This window comes from Callospermophilus lateralis, chromosome 12 (genome assembly GCF_048772815.1).
Source record: "Callospermophilus lateralis isolate mCalLat2 chromosome 12, mCalLat2.hap1, whole genome shotgun sequence".
NCBI lineage: Eukaryota > Metazoa > Chordata > Mammalia > Rodentia > Sciuridae > Callospermophilus > Callospermophilus lateralis.
In genome coordinates this window covers 101,962,989-101,985,447 of record NC_135316.1, presented here as the reverse complement: position 1 = coordinate 101,985,447, position 22,459 = coordinate 101,962,989, and the positions used below count along the sequence as shown (strand labels likewise).

Genomic DNA, 22,459 nt, shown 5'->3' with positions numbered 1-22,459 from the left:
GGTCAGTTGAGGTCACTGCTGTGGCCTGAGGTGAGGCAGGACATCATGGTGGAAGAGTGTGGCAGAATAAAGCAGCTCAGGACATGGCCAGCCAAGAAGCAGGGGGCAGGGACTAAATCTACCCCTTTGGGGTGCAACCCAGTGGCCTATTTCCTCCACATAGGTGCCACCTCCCAGTTGTCCATTTGGTTTTCAATGGATTATTCCATCAAATGGATCAATCCACTGATGAGGTCAGAGCCCCACTTCTGAGCCCTGCTGTATTGAGTACCATGCTGCCGACACATGAGCTCCTGGGAACACTCCAGATACAACTGTAACATACGTATTCACAGGTGTCCACACTTCCACTTTCAGAGTGGCATGTGTAGTCCATCCCTGGAACTTGTGCCTACTGTCCTTTCATAGCAGTCACTCCAAGTGGCAGCCTTCCTTGAAGGTGCTCCGTACCCACCACCACCTTCCGTGGCCACGTTTCGTGGTGTGTCACAGCACTTCAGAAACACCTGGAACACACCTATCATAGCTCCTAAAGCAGCATTGTGCCATCTTGTGACCTTTCCTCTCTCACATGGAGAAATGAAGTCCTAAAAGGAAAATATATTCCTACACATCTCCATTCCTAGCATGCGGTGTGGCACAGGAATGTCACAGTAATGATTCTGAATGAATAAACAGGTATTCGAATGAAATCAAATGGCCCCACAAAGAATATAGGAAAAACAGTCTCTAAAAAAAGACTAAATAAGCACAGTTCAGGGACTGGTCACTGGTGAGAAGAATTACAAAAGGTCAGCACTAGAAGTATTGAAAGGAGCAATGACACTTGTTTGATAGATGGCGTTGTAGCAAAGAGAACTTGCTCATAAAGTCTAGAGCCACATTCAGCACTGGGTCTTATGGGTACTAGAACTGTGCATCGTCCTGCACCACACCAGGCATGTGTGGGCTTACTGGGCACATGGTTTTCTCTAATTATTTCCATTTTCTTTCATATGGAAGTGTGATGAGGTCATTCTGGGAGTTGTTTATTAAGTTGCTGAAACATTTCTCACTCTACAGATGAAGAGACTGAGGCTCTAATGGTTACAGTGAGTTGCCCAAGGTAATTAAGTTGGTTAAACACTGAAATGAGATGATAATTCTTGGTTTCCAGTATATAACTCAATGCTCTGTGCCACTAAGATTAATGGTTATTTCAAAACTATAGAACTATAGTCCTGAGTTATTATTTGGAGCTGTTATTATAAACAATTTTAGCAACAGGCTCAGAGCACATTTTCTTAGCTCTCAAATTCCTAGTCATTGTTATTTGTAAATAGGATATTTTGTGAAGAATTTTTTAAAAAGCCATATGCCAGGAGGATAATTAAAGCCTTTTGAAAATCAATTAACTACTCAGAGGGAATCCACTACTTGTTTTTAAATGTGGAAACTACTAAAGCCAGAAATTTAAAATGTTGAAAATCCATGCCAAAATGTAAGTATCATACTAAAAGCAAAAAACAAGCAAACAAACAAAAACCACATACAAATAGGATGCAGTTACTGAAGAGTTTCTTTCTGTAATTGCTTTACAAATACATAAATTTACCATATAATTAAATAATGGTAGAAAGACAATTTCATTCATTATTCAGAAAATAATTATGAAGCACCTACTGTGTTAGGCAGAGTTTTTCAGAGAAATATAACTATTTATTGGCTCCTCTCTCTCTCTCTCTCTCTCTCTCTCTCTCTCACACACACACACACACACACACACACACACAGAAATTTAAGGAATTAGCTCATGCAGTTATGGGACCTGGCAAGACCAGCATATTCAAGGTGAGCTGGCAGGCTGGAGATTCTGGCAGGTATTTCTCTTTCAGGGTTAAGTCCAAAAGCAGTCTGAACGCAGAATGCCTTTCTCTCTGGTAGACCTGTGTTTTCCCTTAAGGTGTTCAGCGATAAAATGAGGCCCACTTACCTTATTGAGGATAATATGCTGTTGTGGTTTCAGTGTAAGGTGTCCCCCAGAGCTCATGTGAGACAATGCTAGATGTACAGAGGTGAAGGACTGGATGATGAGTGCTGTAACCTAATCAGTGGATAAATGCACTTGAATGATTAACTGTATGGAAGCTCTAGATGGATAGGGTATGGCTGGGGGAAGTAGGTTCCTGATGGCATATGTTTGGGGTTTCTCTCTTTCTGCTTCCTGCTGCCATGTCCTAGCTTCTTTCCATGATGTTCTGCTTCACCTGAGGCCCAGAGCAATGGAGTCAGATTACCATGAATGTGACCTCTGACACCACGAGCCAAAATAAACTGTTCTCCTCTAAGTTGTTCTTGTCAGTTATTTTGATCACTGTGACAAAAACATATGTTTTATTCATAGTCTGTTCATTTACATGTTAATCACATTTCCAAACCATTTTAACCACAACATCTAGAATGGAGTTTGACCAAAAAACAAGGTTCTGTGGTCTAACCAAGTTGATCCATAAATTTAAATACCACTACGTGTCCAGGACTATGTGGAACAGCTGAGTTGGGAGGCATCCACAAAACAGATGACCACAAGAATGTGAATTGCACTTGTTTTAAGTGTCAGCAACCAAAAGCAAAGGTTCTTTGAGAAGTTACAGCAGGGAAACCTAACCCAGATAGAGGTTGGAGGGTGGATTTCCAGAGAGACTGACACGAAGCCTGGGCTTTGAAGGCTACAAGGTGCAGTTTAGTGAGCAGAGACGGAAGGAGAGATTTCCATGTAGAGGAGAGATCCTGAAGGAGGCAGGAACAACCCCAACAGCTGTGAGAACACGGAGAAAAGCAGAACACTTAGGGGAAAGTTATGCAAAAGCTGTTGGAAGTGTGGCAAGAGCCACGTCCTTCAACATCCGTTGACCATTTGAAGTTCACCACTATCAAGGTAGTACGATCATTATGAAAGGTCTCCTATGTGGTGTGCTTGAAATGGTTGGGAAGAGCCGAGAGCAAGGCACACAGTGACCGTTAGACATCTGGGTACTGGGTCATGTAGAGGAAGGGATGGGGAGTGCTGACAGCTTCACAGATACCTTGGGGTGTATCGCAGAGAACCAATGGCTAGTTATGCCTCTTGAGGAAGAAGTGGTTGTCACAGTGAGCTCAGGATCTCAAGTTAACTGATTTGTTTGGGTGTTGGTGCTAATGTTGTGATGGAGAAGGCTGGGGAAGGGGGCTGGGTTCCCTAGGGGTATTGATCTGGAGGTACTTTGTGACCAATGGGCAGGTCTAATGTAGGCAGTTGGGCATGTGGCTCAGGGTCTCTAAAAAGACATCTACAATGAGAGAATACTGAGATGGTAGTTGAAATTGCATAGGGAGAAGTATTATGAGAAAATGAAAGGAAGGCTAGGGAGAAAACTCACAGCGACACACTAATAAAAGCCAAATATAGAAGGAGGTTGGCCTAAGAAAAATGTATAAAACAAGCATCTGCACAGTCCAATCTGCAGAGTCCAATCACCTCTTACCTTTCTTCTACAGTCAGGAGAAGTTTTCCACTTTTCAACCTAAATAATCAAGGTTAATCTTCACAACTCAGGATTTTTGACCTGAATCATATCTATAGATTTATTTACTTTCTTCTAAGTAAAATAAGATAGCATTCCCTTGGTCTCTGTGGGGTTTTGGTACCAGAAATTCCTGAGGATTCTAAAATCTGTGGATACTTGAGTCCGTTGGATAAAATGGTACACTCTTTGCAAGAACCTATGTACATCTTCCTATACACCTCACATCATCTCTGGATTACTTGTCATACCTAATGCAATACATATGTTATATAAATAGTTATACTGTATTGGCATAGGGATAAGAAAGATGTTGGTATGTATTAGTTCAGATGTGACCTTTCAAAATAGTATTTTCCATCTAAGGTGTTTGAATCCCACATGGAAGCTGGGAATATGGAGGGCCAACTGTGCTTCCGAGTTCCAGAGATTAGAATGTAGGCATCTTGCCAGGCATGGTGGTACATGCCTGTAATCCCAGAAGCTTGGAAGCCTGAGGCAAGAGGATTGTGAGTCCAAAACCAGCCTCAGCAAAAGCGAGGTGCTAAGCAACTCAGTGAGGCCCTGTCTCTAAATAAAATACAAAATAGGGCTGAGGATGGGACTCAGTGGTCGAGTGCCCCTGAGTTCAATCACTGGTACAAAAAAAAAAAAAAAAAAAAAAGAATGTAGGCATCTTTAGGGAACTAGTATTCTGCCCTCCACAAAAACAGTTTGGCAGAACATAGCCAAGAGGTCACAGAAGACACAAATGAAAAATTTTCTAATTGGATGTAGCACATAGAAATGAATAAGAGCAACTGCAGTGTTATGAAGATCTTGGAAATTGGTTAAAAAATAAAATTAGGGAGATTATAATTCAATACTTTTTTCAAGGAATCTGTGAGTAAGAAATGCAGGTGGAGAACCTCACTTAGGCCTAAGCAGATATTGATGATGACTGGAAGCCTCATAACCTAGAATTTTCCAGGTGGACAGTTCAACATAACTGATCCCAGAAAATCTCTTTTCTATCCAGAATATGTGAGGAAAAATGAATGAGAAAATAATCAGTTTTAAAAAATAAAAATAAAACCTGTAAGATTCTTGTCAACCAATAAAATGAAGATAAACACCAAATATATATTCTGAATTCCTGATGTTTATTCAATTTTTTTAAAATAAGAATTACCATATGGTTTTAGATACATGTGTTCCAGAGGAATCAATCATCTAATAAATATGTCTCTCATAAGAATCTGCTAATGGCTCAATGCTGGCAAAAGTAATGTGTTTCAAATCTGCTGTCTCTGAAGCCAAAAGCCTTCAGAATAATATCTGTGCTAATAATAGAGTTGTGCCTGAAATGAGAATCAGTGCTAATATGAAAGAAAAAGAAATCAAAATCAGAAAGAGAAAAAAAGTCCAATATTTATAAATCAATGAAAACTTAACAGTAAAAGTTATGGGATTGCACATTAACCATTATTGAGTGAATAACTCAATTTCCAGTGCTATTCTAGATGTGGTACATTAGCCCATTTAATCACTAAATGCTCCTACAGAGTAGGAGCTGTCATCATCCCTGTTTTAGCAATGAGGCCACTAACATGGCAGGCACCTGAGCTGGAATTTCAATCTAGGTAGTCCACAAATTTCACACTATCCGTAACCAACCAAGTACCCACTGTGTGTCTGTATAAGCAAAAATCATTACACTTCAACCCAAGTCCTATGAGGTAGGTATCTTCCGACCATCTTACAGGTAGATGAAGAAGCTGAGGGACAGACAGATTAAGTCACACATGTAGTAAGGGGCTGGGCCAGAATTCATGCCCAGGCAGACTGGCACTAGAGTCCAACAATCTATGTAGATAGAATGCTATCTAGAATATTGGTCCTGTTCATTTAAAAATACTGAAAATTTTAACAAATTAATTTTGATAGTGTAGTCCATTTTCCCTCTCTGAACCTCACCTTGCCTTCCTCAATATCATATGCCAACAAAGTATCTTCTCTGTTTCTTGGATCATCCATGACTGTTGTGCTTTTGCATGCCTGATTAATGCTACAATATATTATAAAAATTAAGCATTCATAATAACATTTATTTGGTTACTTGAAAAATGATAGTTTTTATACATGCACATTACTTGGCTTATTTTATTTAACCCTCTCGTAACTTTGCCTATATTTTTTATTAGAGCATTATATGTATATATAATATCTGGATTCCTTTTGACATAATTATACAAACAAGGAATTTACTTCAATCCCCATTCCTGCTTCTTTCCTCCACTCCTTCCTCCCCCTTTTCTCTCTTCTCTACTCTGCTGGTCTTCCTTTCACACCTTATTCACTTATTTTTGATTAGTACTATCTACATATACACAAAGGAGATATTTCCTTTGGTACCTTTATATATGTATACAACACGGGTTCTTTTAGAGTCACTTCATATTTCTTTCCCCTTCCTTCCCTCTCATTCCCTTGCTTCTGCTCTACTGATCTTCCCTGTATCTTAAATTTGCTTTCAGTTATGGTACTTTCCTGCTTTACAGAGGAGGAAACTGAGTTTAGGAATTAGGAACTATTCAAGTCACACAGTCAATAAATACAGAGCTGGAGTTGAACCCAGCAAGCCTCACCCAGTGCTCGGGAGTGTGGTTGCCATTTTGCTCTAGTGTTATTGGTGCCAAAGCTGAAAGAGCCTCAGATTAGAAGAAGGCAAAGAGGGGTCATTTGACCTACATGAAGAATGGGAACTGAGGAGCATAAATGAGGTGCCTGCCTAAAATCTTATCTTTCTGACCCGCCCAAGTGATAATGTCTATAGTTGGAGTCTTACCTTTGGTTTTGCATGTGGGGTCCAAAGGGTCAGCTTAAAGAGTAATTAGAAGTAGCAATGGTTAAATCACTTATTCCCTGGAAGTGTGGACAAATTAGTGGGTTTGCAGCTAAAAGAAGGCAAAACTCTGAAGGAACATGAATGTGGTCTCTGAACTGAGGGTAAGGCTTGTAGAGCTTTGTGTATGTCTGAGTCCTGGGTAAGGTATCAGCAGGCATGGTGAGTGTGTGTGTGTGTGTGTGTGTGTGTGTGTGTGTGTGTGTGTAAAGCCATGTGTATTTGTGTATCAAATATATATGGGATTGCACAGCTTGTTATGAGACTCTAGAGGGTGTGTTCAATATGGAGAAGGGAGTAGCTACTTGAATGTGGAAAGGTATTAAAGAAAAGAACATGTCACCCAGCAAGTCAGCCTCAATTTGTTCATAAGCTGAAGGAACTTAGGAAATTCCTAGAAACATTGATGTCATGGGGTTAGAAGCTTGTGAAACTGTCTAGTCCAGCTTTACACTCTGCATAGTCCATGTGGATGGTCTCAGCAGCAATGGGCCTGTTTATAAGTTCAATAGGAAACGAGATTCCACAGTCTACACTTGTGGGGTGAGCTTGCTTGCTAGCAAGAAAGTCATTGCCTATTTAATCCTTCTACATCAGCTTAATCCTCAGTCTGTCCATAAAGACAGAGAAGGGTTTTTGTCACCTCCACCTAAATGACCATCATTCCCAAAGCCATCACCAAATCACCTCCTCATCTCTGTCTTTCCAAGGCAAGACCTTCAGTTCTTTCAATTTTTCTTTTTGTAGACTGATTTTCTTTCTAAACTGAACATCTGTGAACACAGCAGATGGCTAAGTGTCATTTATAAAATCCAGGATTTGTGCCATACAGTAAATGACCGTGATCACCTAATGCTGATCAGAAGCGGAGAAGTAACATTTGTGCCAACAGCAGGACAAGGATTTTGTGAATAACAAGAAATCTCCAGACAAGTTAGCAGCCCATACATATCTCTTCTATGCAAATCTATGGGAAAAAAATTGTTTCTTTGCTTATCTGGATTTTATTCTATAATGGCAAAAGCAGTTACAGCAATATTCCTCTAAGGAACTATTATCAGAATTAATCAAGTATCATTTGAGAATGTTTGATATGGCATTAAGTTCCAAATATCATTCATGAATCATAAATCTTAAATCTGTGCCCCTATACAGCAGTTATTCATGAAGATGATTATGTCATTCCTTTTTAATCAACAGAAATTGTCAAAATTTCTAACACTTTGGTGTGTCATTCACAGGAATGTAACCTGGAATAGCTTAGCTATCCCAGATACACACTGCTCACCAGAGCTAGAAGAAGGCTACCAGTGCCCACCTGGATTTAAATGCATGGACCTCGAAGATCTGGGACTTAGCAGGCAAGAGCTGGGCTACAGTGGCTTTAACGAGATAGGTCTGTTTTACTGATAAAACACATTTTCAGTTTCTATTTTGTGATGCTTATGAAATGGAAAGTAATTTTATCACTGATATTTCATGTTGTAGCTGGCTATAGTATAAAATAAATGCAAACGCAAATTTTAATCTATGCCCATATCATAAGATAGTCTACAACTGACAAAGTGTTTGTATATTCAACAGTGTCTGTATAGAGTTAAAAATCTTTCACTTTAGGCTGTTTTGATTATTAATCATAGCACTTAAAAATATGTGTTCATTGAATAAGGTTCAGAGTTGTTAACTCAAAGATAACAAGACTTGATTTCTGTTCTCCTGTAACTCCACCCTAGTTAGCACGGTAAGTCTTAAAAACCTGTAATATTAGGCATTTATGAGTGTGGAGAGCTAAAAAATTCTCTGGAAAGGAAAACAGCTAATGAAATACCTAATGAAGATGCATCAGCTTTATATGGGGAAGGCTTCTACATGATTGTGATGTGCCAGATGTATACATTTCTTATTGCCTTGTTTGATTAAGTCCTGAAATGTGCCCTTACATGCATAGTGAAAGAAATCAGCTCCTTCCACGTTACTGTATTTATTTCACTTCCATCTAACTTGCATGGATTGCATTATTAAAGCAAAAACCATGAAATTCTAAACAAGTTATGTTATACTTTGAGAATTGTTGCTGAAATTACTTTTCACAAACTTATTATTCTTTAAAATGTCAAGGCCCTGGGTGCATTTAAGAGAGTTCTAGATACTTTAACTCATGTCCTAAGAGACAAATCTTTATATAGCAGGATAGTGGTTATGCTCTTTTGGAAGCCAGACTGATTTCTTGACTTTTGATGTGGTTCACACCTCAGTGGGCAACTGAACTATGGGAGGTTCTGTAGCCAGGAGTGAGCATCAGCCCCTGTCAACCCTGGGAGGCCTCCTGCAAACCTAGCCATAAGACCTTCTGACATCAGAACCAATGGCTGCTGAACAGACTCCTGCCCTGGCCTCCAGTCCATCAGAGTGCCAGGATGTTGCAAGAGAGTCTGAGCAAGGAAGCAGAATTTTATTGATTGGGGTTACTTTCCTGATTTATGTACTGAACTACAAAGTTGCAGCTTTCATAACAGAATACAGTATTGAACATGGGCTGAAAAATTCAAATAGGTTGTGTGGAATGGGAGATGAGACACATAAATGGGGTAGCTGCTTGGAACCAGCCCAGCAACCCCACCCTGGGCAGGACTAGAATGCAGGTCTGCAGCTCATTCTTTCAGAGGTTCATTGGGTGCACCTCCATCTTCTATGAAGACTGGCCAACATTCAAGAGCTCAACTGTTCTTGTTAAAAAATCCCTCTTTGCAAAAAGTCCCCCTTTCATCCTTTAAATTCATATTGCTAAAGCAAATCATACCCTGACCATTTTAAATGCAGTCATAGTGCCTAAACTTGAAATGCTAAGTTACATTCAAGTTGATTCATCTTCCTTCACTGTGGCTTACATTCCATTAATAAAGAATACATTTAGTCTCCCTTTGAGAGAGGAAGTTTTCTCATAAAGAGAATCGGCTTGAGAGGACCATTTCCAGCAGGGAATTGCCCTGGGGGCCACCAGCTCCCACTCAAGCAGTTATCTTACTGTAATGGGGCTGTGGATTTGCACATTTATCTCTCAAAGATTTAAGCTCTTTGAAAACAGGAAGTTGCATCTTTTTATCTTCATGTCTCCAAGGCCTCATGCAATCCCTGGCTCATAGGGAGCCCTCTGTAAATATTTACTCATGGTCTGAACAAAGTGTGTCTTTTGAATTCATCATAACCAGTCCTGTCTTAGAAAGTGGAGCCACAATAGAAAATGAAGTTGTTTTCTGGTTGTTATTTTTCCCAAATTCTGTCTGTTTTTTCTTGGTAATGCTCACTAGTCCTCATGACCTTCTTTTCTATGTAAGCTTCATGGAGTCTGTTTGCTTGTTTTTCTCAGAAGATGATTAAATTCATCATCATTGCATGACATTGTATGAGAATGAAATGTGACTTTGTACCATAATGAAAAAATGTCTAAGTGGTCACTACAGTTTAGATTGAAATGGATACCTTCTTCCTGAGATTATATATCTCAGCAGATACTTAAACTGCTGCAGTAAAAGAATTTTACTTATTTAAAAATAAGAAATTATTTTTAAAATTCTTTTAGAAAGAAAAGACAATGTATCCCACAAAATGAGGACAAGAAATTATTTTATTGACATATGTGACCCATGCTTTATGGGTGCAGTTGAATTTAAAATAGTTATTCTCTAACGTCTGGGTGGATGTATGCTACTCACTGCAGCGTACTCAATGTTGATATAAGCAGGAGACTCCTTTGACGCCTTTGTGGTAGAGTTTGCCTGACGTAACTCAAAGGAATGGCTCTGGAGATTGGTCAAGGATCTGCCATATGCTAAATCAGTGACGCTGAAAGGAATTGCCTTAATTTCCCCATCTGTCAAATGGGGTGTGTGACAGACTTGCTTGTAGGGTTGCTCTGAGAAGTTGCTGGAAAGCCACACTCAGAAAGGTGCAGACACATGGTGTGCCAATGACTGAAGGAGCTGGCGAAACAGGGGCGGATGAATGTGTTACCTGAGGAGAACACGTCAGAAGACACGCAGAAGCCTCAGATGAGCACACCAGTGTCCGATGGTGAAGTTCCCTGTGGTTTGCAGTCCTGGCTTCTCAGGTTCAGGATCTTCCAGAGGGGGCAAAGCAGAGGTGTTTGAAGCTTGCTCCTATCTCTGTTGACTGTCTCCACATCTCACTCAATTCTAGTTGACGACCAGCGTTCTGGAAGGTAGATTCTTGGCGCTGTGTTCTGCAGGTGGGGACACTGAGCACTGAGGTGAGCACAGGCAGGCGCTCTGGGCAGAGGCAGGGCCATAGCACCTCTCTTGATGTGCAGACTCCCGCATTGGTGGCCATCTCCACCACACCTTATTCCAGTTCACATCAGTGTTAATGAAGAAGTTCAAAGATGATTTGCGAGGCAGTTTCACTCTTGCTTTGGTAGCATCACTTACCTTTGGGGAGTTTCTGGTGGACATGACCACTGTCCAGGTGATGTGCATTAGATCTGTCATACATGGGAACAAGCTCACAGCAAACACTGTGATTTGCTTGTCATGAGCTTTCTGAAGAAAGTAAGACATTTGGTACAACAGTTGAATGCAAGTGGTGTGAATTTTCTACAAATTGTATCGTAAGATAAAAAACAAAACACATTCAGTTTGGATTAAACAACCTGCTGAAGGTTATTTGATGATAAAACTCATCCTGAAGAGCCACTCAGAAAGTAAATAAACATCAGACATTTTTTTGACTAGTGTTTTGAATCATAAGAATGAAAGAGTCCAGTTTTAAAACACCCAGAATAAATTAAACCCAACCAAAACAAATTATATCAGAGGAAGCTCATAAACAAGCAAACTATAAGTCAGGACACTGGGAAATAGCTAATAGAAATGACATTTAAATAATACATGCTTTTTATAGCATGTGTGCTCTATAGAGTTGACCAATTCCCTATTATTTAAATATAATAATCAAAGATAAAGCCAGGAAATGATAAGCTCTGTGTTGTGACAGTGACTAATTGTCTAATGGACAGTCTTCATTTTTGCAATTACTATCATTACTTATGACAACCACCGCTATCATGTATGGATTGCTTGTTACGTAACCGGCAGCTGGCAAAAGGCTTTCCCTTCATTGTGTTTTGAATCCTCAAACCCTTAAGTATGGTTATCCCAACTGATAGGCAAGGAGAATGAGAGAAAAAGGATTAATTTGCCCAGTCTCTTGCCAGACACATCAGGAGCCAAGGTTGCCGCCCTCATGTTGTGGAGCGTCAGGCTCCTGGGCTGCAAACTTCACAAGATCTCTGAAGTCAGCCATGAAGAGCCTGCTCCATTCCAGTGACTTGTCGCAAAGGCTGGTCCATAACCTCGTTATGATGAGGAACCAGATACCTGGGTCCTCTGCACAATGATCCATCAGACATCTTTGCCTTCGACTCTTGTCCTGAAGTTTAGGGCCAGAGAACGTTGTGAGCAAGAGTGAAGTTGAAGAACAACCAGTCCTGCCAGAGGCTCACTGCAGTCCAAGGCGCTCTGGAGCTGATGTCTGGCTCCTGATCTGGTCCTCTGCATTCTGTGTGACCCAGAGTTGTTACATGGAGTGGCCTCTTGCAAAACAGCATCATGTTTATGGATGACCTGTGTACATCCTCCCAGATACATAATCGTGTTTACACTACTTATAACCCCTAATGTCAGCACTCTGCACAGAGTGGTCACTGTGTTGTTTAGGGAATGATAAATAAAAAGTCTGTGTATGCTTAGTACAGGTGAAATTTAAAAAAAAAAAATTGATGTGCAGTTGGTCGAATCCACGGCTGTGGAAGCACGGATGTGGAGGGCCCACTGTGGTGTACATGTCAGTTGGATGTAAGGATCTAGACATGAAGGGTGCCTAAGAGGCAAGGCAGTTTTACAAAGCAAGGGATAGAAACATTGGAGGCAAAAATGAGTAGGCACTGCTGTGACGCAGAAGCAGGTGGTCAAAGATATAGGGTGGAGACATGGAAGAGTCTTTAGGAAGTGAGGAAACATAGCTAATTTGTTCAGGTTTACACTTATCTGAATTAAATTCAAAATTCCATTAGGAGACATATGGATGGACTATATGTAATTTGTAGCCACATGTGTGAATTTCTCCTGAGTGTTTGAATTTACTTTCTCCTTCCCTTCAAGGTGTTAATATTTAATTTTGCTTTCTAAATTACCACAAATTAAACAATAGTTTTTACTCAAAATAAATTTGGAAGTTTGCCTTCATTAATTTCTGTTTTAGATATGTGACATATAGACTATTTACCTTATTAGTGCTCCTTAATTTTAAAAAATTACAAAGTTTTCCTTATATGTGTTCTTATTAAAATATTAAGTGGGAAAACTACACCTTGTCATCTTCACAGGAGTTAAAATGTGAGTTTTTGGTGCTTATACAAATTTAAGGTGATGACTTGGAATCTTTGTAAAATTTTTCTGGCACCGAAAAAAATTAATTGGGTCTTTCACGAAAATGCAGAAAATCAAAGAGTCACTGATTCTTTCAGATTCTAGATAGTCCCAAGCCACTTGTGAAGAAGGCTGCTATGGATATTGAAGTTTGGGACTAGTATTTTTTTTCCAAGGGGGAAATGCTGTATATTTTAGCTGTTATTTACTTTATGGGATTTTCCTCCTTTGACTTTGGGTAGTATTGACCATAAGATATGGAATCAGCTCCCTGTGTGGACTGTAAATCAGTCTTATTCAATATCGATGAGAAATGCCAGAGATTACTTTCATCAATGGTGACTTCTACGCTGGCCAGCTCTGCCCCTGTCTTGAATAAAATAATACTGACAATGAATCCCCCCACAGATCTAATGTTTCAGTTTTTGACATAAGGAATGCTAGATTTAAAAATCCCTCCCTATACATTTTTATTGACATTGTACTATTTTTATAATTATCTCTTTTTACGCTTGATATTAAATATGGACATAAAATACCATGAAAGAATATCACTTGTATTCCAATCATAATTGGATGTAAATTGAACTTTGATATTGCCACTAAAAATTGATTCATCAGATTTAAAGGTTGTTAAACTACATTTCATACTGTTGTATGTGATAACAACAGAAAACTTTACAAAGTAATACAAAATAGATAGTTATTATGTATCTATAACTATGATTTATTACAGAATGTACATTTTTATTGCCATTGCATAAAAAGTCACAGTCAAGAATCATTTGTAAAATATGTAATTGAGATTTACGATGCTTTCTGAAAAAGCACCCAAGGGTTGTTTTCCCGGTATTAATCTTTATGTTTAGTGTTGCCCCTCGGCTTCATCTCAATGTTTATTAAAAACACAGGGAAGAGAGAACAGGGCAACAGAATTCAACCCAGAGTTTTCACGCTTTTGTCTGAGAATTCTATACTTGCTCTCTGAAGGAATTCCTTCAAGACAAATCTGACATAGCAGGAAATTTCACCAGAGAAACAGTTGTGAAAACAGTCAAATACAGGGGTTTTACGCCTGTGTCTGGGATAAGTCACAGGCAGACTGTGCACAGACGCTGACTTTGGTTTTTTTGATATTCTCAAACAGTTGCACAAACTGACTTAAACTGACGTTAGATGTGCAGATGTTATTCAGCATGTTAGAAAGCAAGAGGAATTATAGGTAGAAATGGCAAATGTGACTAAGGAAAGAGCCAGTGTCTGGTGTGGAGGCGCTGGTCAGAAGTTTCTGTTGAATGCATTAGAAAAGACAGGTGCTGGTGTTTCATTGGACAAGGAAAGAGGATGTCAACAGGGATTTCTGAGGGGAAAAGGTGATGGTTGTTGTTTGTTTCTGTTTTTGCTTTTTTATACTCTACATGAGAGTAAATATTTGTTCGCAGAAATCACTAGATAGTGGTTGCTAAGAATCTAGCATTTTGTAATTATTTTTAAATATTTGTAGATTATAAAAGAAATACTGAAAATAATGAGATATAATGAAGGAGAGTAAAATTCTGCCATATGTAATCCCTCCCCTCTCTCCTCCCTTCCCTTCCTTCTCATTTCCTCTTCTTAAGTGTCTTGGTTAAAATAAATACTTTTAATTCTTCCTACTGAGAGACAGTCAAAAGACTTTCAGTTTTTATATAATAAATAATGCTGTGCTGAACACACACATATACACCCTGAGCACATGTATGAATATTCTTTAGAACAGATTCCTGGAAACAATTTCTGGGTCACAAGATACACACTTTTTTAGTAGAATAGATAAGTACCAGTTTACCTTTCAAAAAGATTAGAAGGATTCATAATCTTGCCCTTGTTGTATGAGAGTTTTAAAACAAAAGGTATTCATTTTTGCTGTGCATAAATATTAAAGGAAAAGACAGCTTTGTCCATGTGTATCCTGCCCTCTACTGCAGTCCAGCAGTGCATGCTCTTCTTGAATGTCCACCCCCTTGGTCCTGGGATGTCTCTCTCCTGCTTCTCCCAGCCACATGTGACCCACTCTCCAGGCCCACTCCCCCAGCTTTCCAAATACACCAAATACTCCCGAAATACTTGTGTCCCTTCTATGAACTATGACAGGCTTGTGGCTGAAAGTTCACATTCAACCCACTTGTGTCCTACAGTGGGTCCACATGACTACATGTGTGTATGCGTGTGTGTGTAGGTGTGTGTGGGGGGGGGAGTGGACAGGTGCACATTCATGTTTTACTCTGTCTTCTTGATTAGCTCATAGTTCCAGGTGCCCTCAGTGGGAGCACTTCAGGTACATCTTTTGAGATCGTTTTTCTCATTGAGCTCAACACATACTTGAGGACTAGTCACTCATGATCTAGAGATATGTTATCTTTTAAAAACACCATTCTGTAGAATTTTCATGATTGGAAATTTAAAGAAAGTTCAAATCCAAGTCTAACCTTTAAGTTCACTCTTAATGAAATGGTTTCTGTGATAAATTGAATAATCATATGATAAATTGAATAATCATGTGAATCAAATGTGAATCATCTTGTAAGGACTCCAGTCAAAGGAAAGTTCTCGGCTGGTGACGGCAGAGAGTGGGACATAATTTCCCAGACAGTTGATGAATGTAAGTCAGTTTCACCATCTAACGACTTGGCATTAGGAGGAATATTTCATTTAGGAAGTCCCTCACCAGCTCTTATGGGCAGCTTAAGAAAGGTCAGAGAAGGGCAGGTCCTGGCTCTCCTCCTGGAAGTCCTACTTAGAGTTAACTGCTGAGCAGGGTCAGAACCTATTCTCTGGAGGGAAGGTTCTCCGGCCTTTGAAAAAATACTTCCAGCCGGAGCCACAAGGGGCTGTGACAAAGGAGGTGGCATCTACCTGAGCAGACACTGGCCTTTATTCTTCTCTGCCCTTCATCTCCCACACTTGAGAGAAAAGTATACGAAACATTCCAAATCATACCAAGGCTACCAAAATAAGCCTGCTACACAAAATTAAATCTAAAATAAACAGCCCCAAATAAATCATAAATGGCTAATATATATTAGGTGCTGCCATTAAAACAAAAGCAACCACCACCACATTTGCTACTATAGAGATTATTATTGATCACAGTTACTTTTAGATAATGAGTACAAAAATGAGATCTATTCACATTTTTGTGAGAAGGTAAGGATTTTTAGAAACTATGAGAGGTATTTGCATAGTAAGTTTAAAATTGAGGTGTTTTCATATTTATTATATATTTTTTCTGTCTAGGTACTAAAAGATGATGGAAATAAATACAAGTAAATGGGGATGTTAAGGTAAAGAAGGTGAGATAATTGCAGAAGAAATAGATCTTTAACTCATGGTCAGTCTGCAGATGCAAGGATACATGTATTAGTGTGAATATGTGTCCACGTGTCCCTTTAAACAGTGTTTGAAGAGTAGTGTGTTAATGTGGACCTGGAATGCTTCAGTGTGTTACAAGTTCTGTTTTTCTGACATGTTTTATTTCTCACATTTATGAAACATGCCTAACCTCTGAGACAAATGCTTTCATTAGTTCCGGCAGTGGAAAACACTCTTTTGAGAATGACATTTTTACTTTAGCTTTCGGTGAGTAGCGTCTATAAAGATGGATCAAGCATACTGTCCTCCTTTTGTTCCTGGTCAAGTCCCCATGCTTCCTAAGCCCTTTTCTACAAAGGTTTTTAATTCATCTTATCATTTTATCAATAGCTCAAATGAGTATAACACTCTCAGTTATATTTATTTTTCTAAAATTTTAAAAAATTATTCCATTGTATTCTGGAATCTGTTGTTGCCAGTATCATTCTGTCCATGAGTCAAAGTGGAGTGCTTTCTTTTTTTCCCCCTTTTTATAGACACATCTGTCCCATCCTTTCCCGTGCAATGGTAGTATTAATGATTTACCCTTGTCTTTGCTGTGTTATGATTTACTATAGTAAGTGTAAGTATGGATCTTCTATGTTTTTATTCACTAGGGACTCATTCTTTGTATAAGAGATCCACGCCTTTCTTCAATTCCAGATGACTTGTATATGTTATTTTCTCAAGTCTCATCTCTTAATTATTCTTTGTTTTCTAGAACACTGGTTTGATATCTGTTAAACCTTGTTCTGTTCTGATGCCTTTCATTCTTGCTTTCTCACTTCCTTCTATCTTCAGTTTGTCCTCTGGACATCTTATTAGATGTCTGGAAATCTTGGACTATTTTTCAGGCCTCTCAAAGTTGTTTGCATATTTCTTTGCTTAACTTCTCCTATACTCTTATTTTTCTGCCTTGGTGTTACCTAGTCAGTGATTCAACTTACTCATTAGATCTTTAATGCCAACATGCTTAATTTTCCTATCTAGAATTTTTACTTAGTTTTATTTTGAATCTGTGTTTTCTTTCGTCTTTAAAATCCTTCTGTTTTTGCAATTTTCTTTTTGATCTTCTTTTATCACATTAAGCGCTCTACACATGTTCATTTTAGGATTTCTTCCAGATCCTTCCATGTCTTCTAATTCTCCTTTATTCTTGCTTTAACTTCCTTTTGTGGGTTATAGTATTTGGTTGTGAGCTTGTTTTCAATAAAGGTTTCTTTCAGGGGGCCCCTGGCCTGAATTATCTCCCGTTTTGTTTTGCTACAATTTCCTGATATCAATCATTCTGGAACAGTCCTCCTGTTCATTTTGTGGCTTGAGAGGGTAGAGTCCTTAAATTAATTTAATTGTAAAGGGCAGGGTACATTTGGATGACATACTTCAGTTGGCCCAAGATTGGGGTTCTGGTTTCTGTCAGGAGACTCTTGCCACTTACGGCAAACATGGAAGTCAAGCAACTATCTACTCCCTTGACTTGGAAGGTAGATTCTTCCAGTCTTGGTGTAAAATGCAGAGCCCCTTTTGTAGCTCCCAGTTTTGCAGACACACAGGTACCTACCTCCTGACTTATATTGGGAGGTTGCATCTCCTCTCTGCTGGACAATGAAAACCCTCGAGGTTTACATGGACCCCAGGTCATTTGTGAATCATCTTGGCTTCAGTGGCTGCTCAGAGTTCTGTTTTCTCAAACTCTGACTGCTGGATATATTTTGCTCACATAGTTTTGATCTATTTTATCCATGCAATAATTATCCCTTTTTGTATGTCTGTTTCTTTGCATCAGTTGGGCAGAGGGTGGGAGAATGAAGAAAGGAGGTATCTAAATATGCATAATCCAGCAAATCGATCCATAGCTCTTGATTTTTCTGACTTTAGAGTTCTTATGTAATGGTACAGTTTTCCTTATTTGGTATATCTATTAATTATATTTATATATTATGTATTATATAATGGGTATATAGTGAATTTTTGCCCTTTACAATTCTTTGCCATAATTTCTTATAACTTGATAAGTAAGTAAATATTTACAGGAATTTTATAATTTTTAAAATTTTAACTTTACAAGTTTTTTATTGTAATATGATTATTTATATCATTTTTTGATGCTGAGTTGTTAAGGTCTGTAAACAAATCTGGATGGCACCTGGCATTTTGCCAGGGGGAGTGGTTTGTGAGGTGGAGCCAGGGAGCCATTAAGTGTGGAGATTCCTTATTGGTTGACTGCTGTATCTAGTTTATGCTAATTAAGATAAGCTGTGTGGAATGTATAAATACCTCTGTTGTCTTACAATAAACGGCTCCTATTCCTGCTGTATCAATGTACACAAGTTGTTCGTCACCCCCCGGTTATTTTGCTACAGCTGGACTGCGGCACTGAGTCATTACATCAGCCTCAGTTCAATCTGGTGAAACAATATATCAGCACTTACTTTGTGTAAAAACAAAAAAATTTCGACAGACAGAGAGAGAGAAAGCAAGAGAGAATAAGAGAAGGAGACTAGGCTACCCATAAGCCATGACAATTATGAACACTGAAAAAAATGTTGATGAGTTAAAATTGGCGTGCTTAAACTTCTTAACATTAATTCTGGAAGATATTCAATTACTTTCATCCTCCACATAATTGCTTTAGGAAATAAGCAAAACATAAAATGAAATAAAAGCCCTAATCCAGAATTACCTGAACATACAGCAAATAAGTTTCCCTAGGCAATTCTTACTCTCCTGAGTCTAATAATGTAGAGATACATTATTTCATTTAAAAGCTAATGGTGATGGCGAATCTTCACAGCAAATCAGAGCTGAACTGAAGTAGGCTTTCAGGTGGGGAGTTCTTGGGAGCGGATGCTGCATTAAGAAACAGCACCTAGGCCTCACATCAACCCAGGGCCATGCTTCTTCCTGTATTCCAGTGGTCTGGTGGCTGAGATGTGGAGAATGGATGCAGCTCCTAGGGGAAGGGACAGGTCTTTTTGATATTGTGATGATGACTGATCGTGGTGTCTCCAAGATGGGAGTTACAGTAGTAAGTTCCTGTAAATGCTCAAGTCCAGATAAAAGAAAGATTCAGTTTCAGCACCTAGATTGCCTCTTACTAGGAGAGTGATGTTGGACATGTACTTAATATCTCCAGCTTGTAAAATAAAGATAAAGATAGTGCATATCTCAGAGGATAATGGGAAGATTTAGACCATTCTCATCCTCACATCTAAGAAGTTCTCAAAATTTTAACTGATTAAAATTATCATTTTTATGGGCTATATAAACATTAAGTATATGAATGAAGGAATCACAGCAAACAGTTATAGGGTCACATAGAGAAAGTGGGAGAAATAGGGGTCAAACCTATTTGTTCTACTTTCTTTCCAGGGCATCCTTTGAGTCTTGGCAAGGCACTCATGTAATTTTAAGGCACATGCACATTTCACTCTGCTAGTATATGCTGTATTTACTGGTGTGTTCTCTTTTCTGTGCACATTTTTTAAAAAATTGTACTTTTTAGTTATACATGAAAGTAGAATGTACTATGACATATTCTACATACATGGAATATAACTTTATATTATTGTGGTTGTACATGATGTGGCGTTCTCTGGTCGTGTATTCATATGTGAATATAGGAATGTTATGTCTGATTCATTTTAGGCTGTCTTTCCTCTTCCCCTCTCTTCTACCTTCCCTTCATTCCCCTTTGTCTAATCCAGTAATTACTATTTCCCCCAGCCCCTTTTTGTATGCTAGCATCCACATATCAGAGAGAACATTTGACCCTTGTTTTTTGGGATTGGCTTATTTCACTTAGCATGATAGTCTCCAGTTCCATCAATTTACAAGCAAATGCCATCATTCCATTTCTTCTTATGGCTGAGTAATATTCCATTGTGCATATATACCATATTTTCTTTATCCATCATCTGCTGAAGGGCACCTAGGTTGGTTGCATAGCTTAGCTATTGTGAATTGAGCTGCTAAAAATATTGATGTGGCTGAGTCACTATGATACGAAAATTTTTTAAGTCCTTTGTGTATATATCAAGGCGTGGGATAACTAGATCAAATGGTGGTTCTATTCCAGGTTTCCTGAGGAATTTTCTTACTGCATTCCAGAGTGGTTGCATCAATTTGCAGCCCCACCAGCAATGATGAGTGTACCTTTTTCCCCACATCACTGCCAACATTTATTGTTACTTGTATTCTTAATAATTGCCATTCTGAGTGGAGTAAGTGGTATATTCTCAGTGTGGTTTTAATTTGCATTTCTCTAATTGCTAGAGATATTGAATATTTTTTCATATATTTATTGACCAAGCATATTTCTTCTTCTGTGAAGTGTCTGTTCAGTTCCTTTGCCCATTTATTAAGTGGGTTATTTAGGAGGGTTTTTTTGTGTTAAATTTTCTGAGTTCTTTATATATATCTGGGAGATTAAAACTCTATCTGAGGTGCAGGTGGCAAATATTTTCTCCCATTCTGTAGGTTCTCTGTTCACGTTCCTAATTTTTTCCTTTGTTGTGAAGAAGTTTTTGAGTTTAATACCATCCCATTTATTGATTCTTGATATTACTTCTTGTGCTTTAAGGGTCTTGTTAAGGAATTCAGTTACTAAGCTGACATGATGGAGAGTTGGGTCTACTTTTTCTTCTAGTAGGTGCAGGGTCTCTGGCCTAATGCCAAGGTCATTTATCCATTTTGAGTTGAGTTTTGCCATGCACCCTGTCATTGGGAATAAAATTTTGAAGAATATTTAACTATTTCCAGCACCATTTTGAGATGCAGCCAGTAAGGCCATTTTTGAGCAGGGATATGTCCTCGCAGGGCATCTGAAGAGGTCATGTTGCAGGCAGCAAACACGGCAGTCGCTGAGATCCTGCTTATGATCATTTATAAATGAAGTTTGTTCCAACCTCCTGCCCTGGTGTTTACACAAGGTGTGTGACTGCCTTCCTCCAACAATGGCAGAGTACCATAGCTCCCCCAGAAACCCCAAGGTTCACAAAGTCTAAAATATTCGCCATGTGGCCCTTTAAGAAAAGGTAGCAAACCCCTAAACTACAGTAAAAGAAGGAAGTACTTCTAGGTCCATACTTTCTTTTATTTATTTTCTGCAGTGCTGGGGATCAATCCCAGAGCCTCCTGCATGCAATGTTTTAAGGCAAGACTGTAAGTTGCAAATAAGTTCATTCATTAACTACTCATTCATTTGTAAATATTTACAGAGAACCTGTTTTATATAAGGCACTAGCTCTATGAGGAACAAGTGAAATGCTAATACAGAGCCAGAAATGGACAACATTGTATTTTCATCCAATTAAAAATTCAGTCTTACTCAGAAGTCAGTTTCCTTTTAAGGAATAACATGTTTCAAGCTTTGGAACTCTGTGTATTTATTTATTTATTTGACAAGCTTAAAATGTGCCAGATTTCAAGAAATAAAATATTCATATTTACAAAAGCTTGTAGATGAAAACAAAAAGTAAAATAAAATCTAAACTATGATTTTAAAAGCAGATAATTTAGGTATCATAAGAGCATGATTATACTCTTGAGCAAGTTTCTGATCCTACACCGATTTCTCCTCTGTATTGTATTGAAAGGAGTGTCTTGTGCTAATTGTTGCTCATGGTGAGCTAACTCAGGAAGCTCTGGAAAATGAGGTCAGCAGAAACAGAAATTGAGTCAAAATAATGGATGACACTCCTTACATATTCTTCCCATTTTGTGTCCCTGCCATGCCACATTTTAACCTAAGGGAGACACCTGGAGAGGCTAATTAGCTTGCAGCTGTCTGTGGTTTGTCTGCAAAGGCTAAGAAGAAAATCAGCCCTAAGAAAGCAGGACCACTGGCTGGAGGAGACAAAGAACAGGAGCAGCTGGTGGGAATGAGCCCCAGAGCCCCACAGGGGGTGGAGAGGGCCCTGGGCTGCTGAAATGGAACCTAGAGGGGAAGTCCTGGTGGCAGACAGTACAGGATCAAGGGGCAGCGGCTGGCTATTGTGTGTAGGGGTCAAAATTCAAGAAGACTTATGAATTAATTGTGAGTACAGTGACTATTCACTATTGTATGATAGGAAGAAAAATCCACATTTATTCAGTGATTGCAATGTGCAAAGCCCAAGAGAGGAACTTTCACCTAGGGGGACGAACTTAATAGACAAGGCAGCCTGCAGTGTGTAGCTCCTCCAGTCCAGAGTGGCAGA

At 38.9% G+C, this 22,459-nt stretch overlaps 1 protein-coding gene across 2 annotated transcripts in view; it reads left to right on the top strand.

The window, feature by feature from the left end:
• The window catches only part of Nalcn (sodium leak channel, non-selective), a 288,482-nt gene that overhangs the window by 31,821 nt on the left and 234,202 nt on the right, over nucleotides 1-22,459 (top strand). For both annotated transcript variants that reach the window (XM_076872192.1, XM_076872191.1), the window contains exon 6: nucleotides 7,668-7,822. In XM_076872192.1, the coding sequence (XP_076728307.1) occupies nucleotides 7,668-7,822 (155 nt within the window). The remainder of the gene's footprint in view (nucleotides 1-7,667; nucleotides 7,823-22,459) is intronic.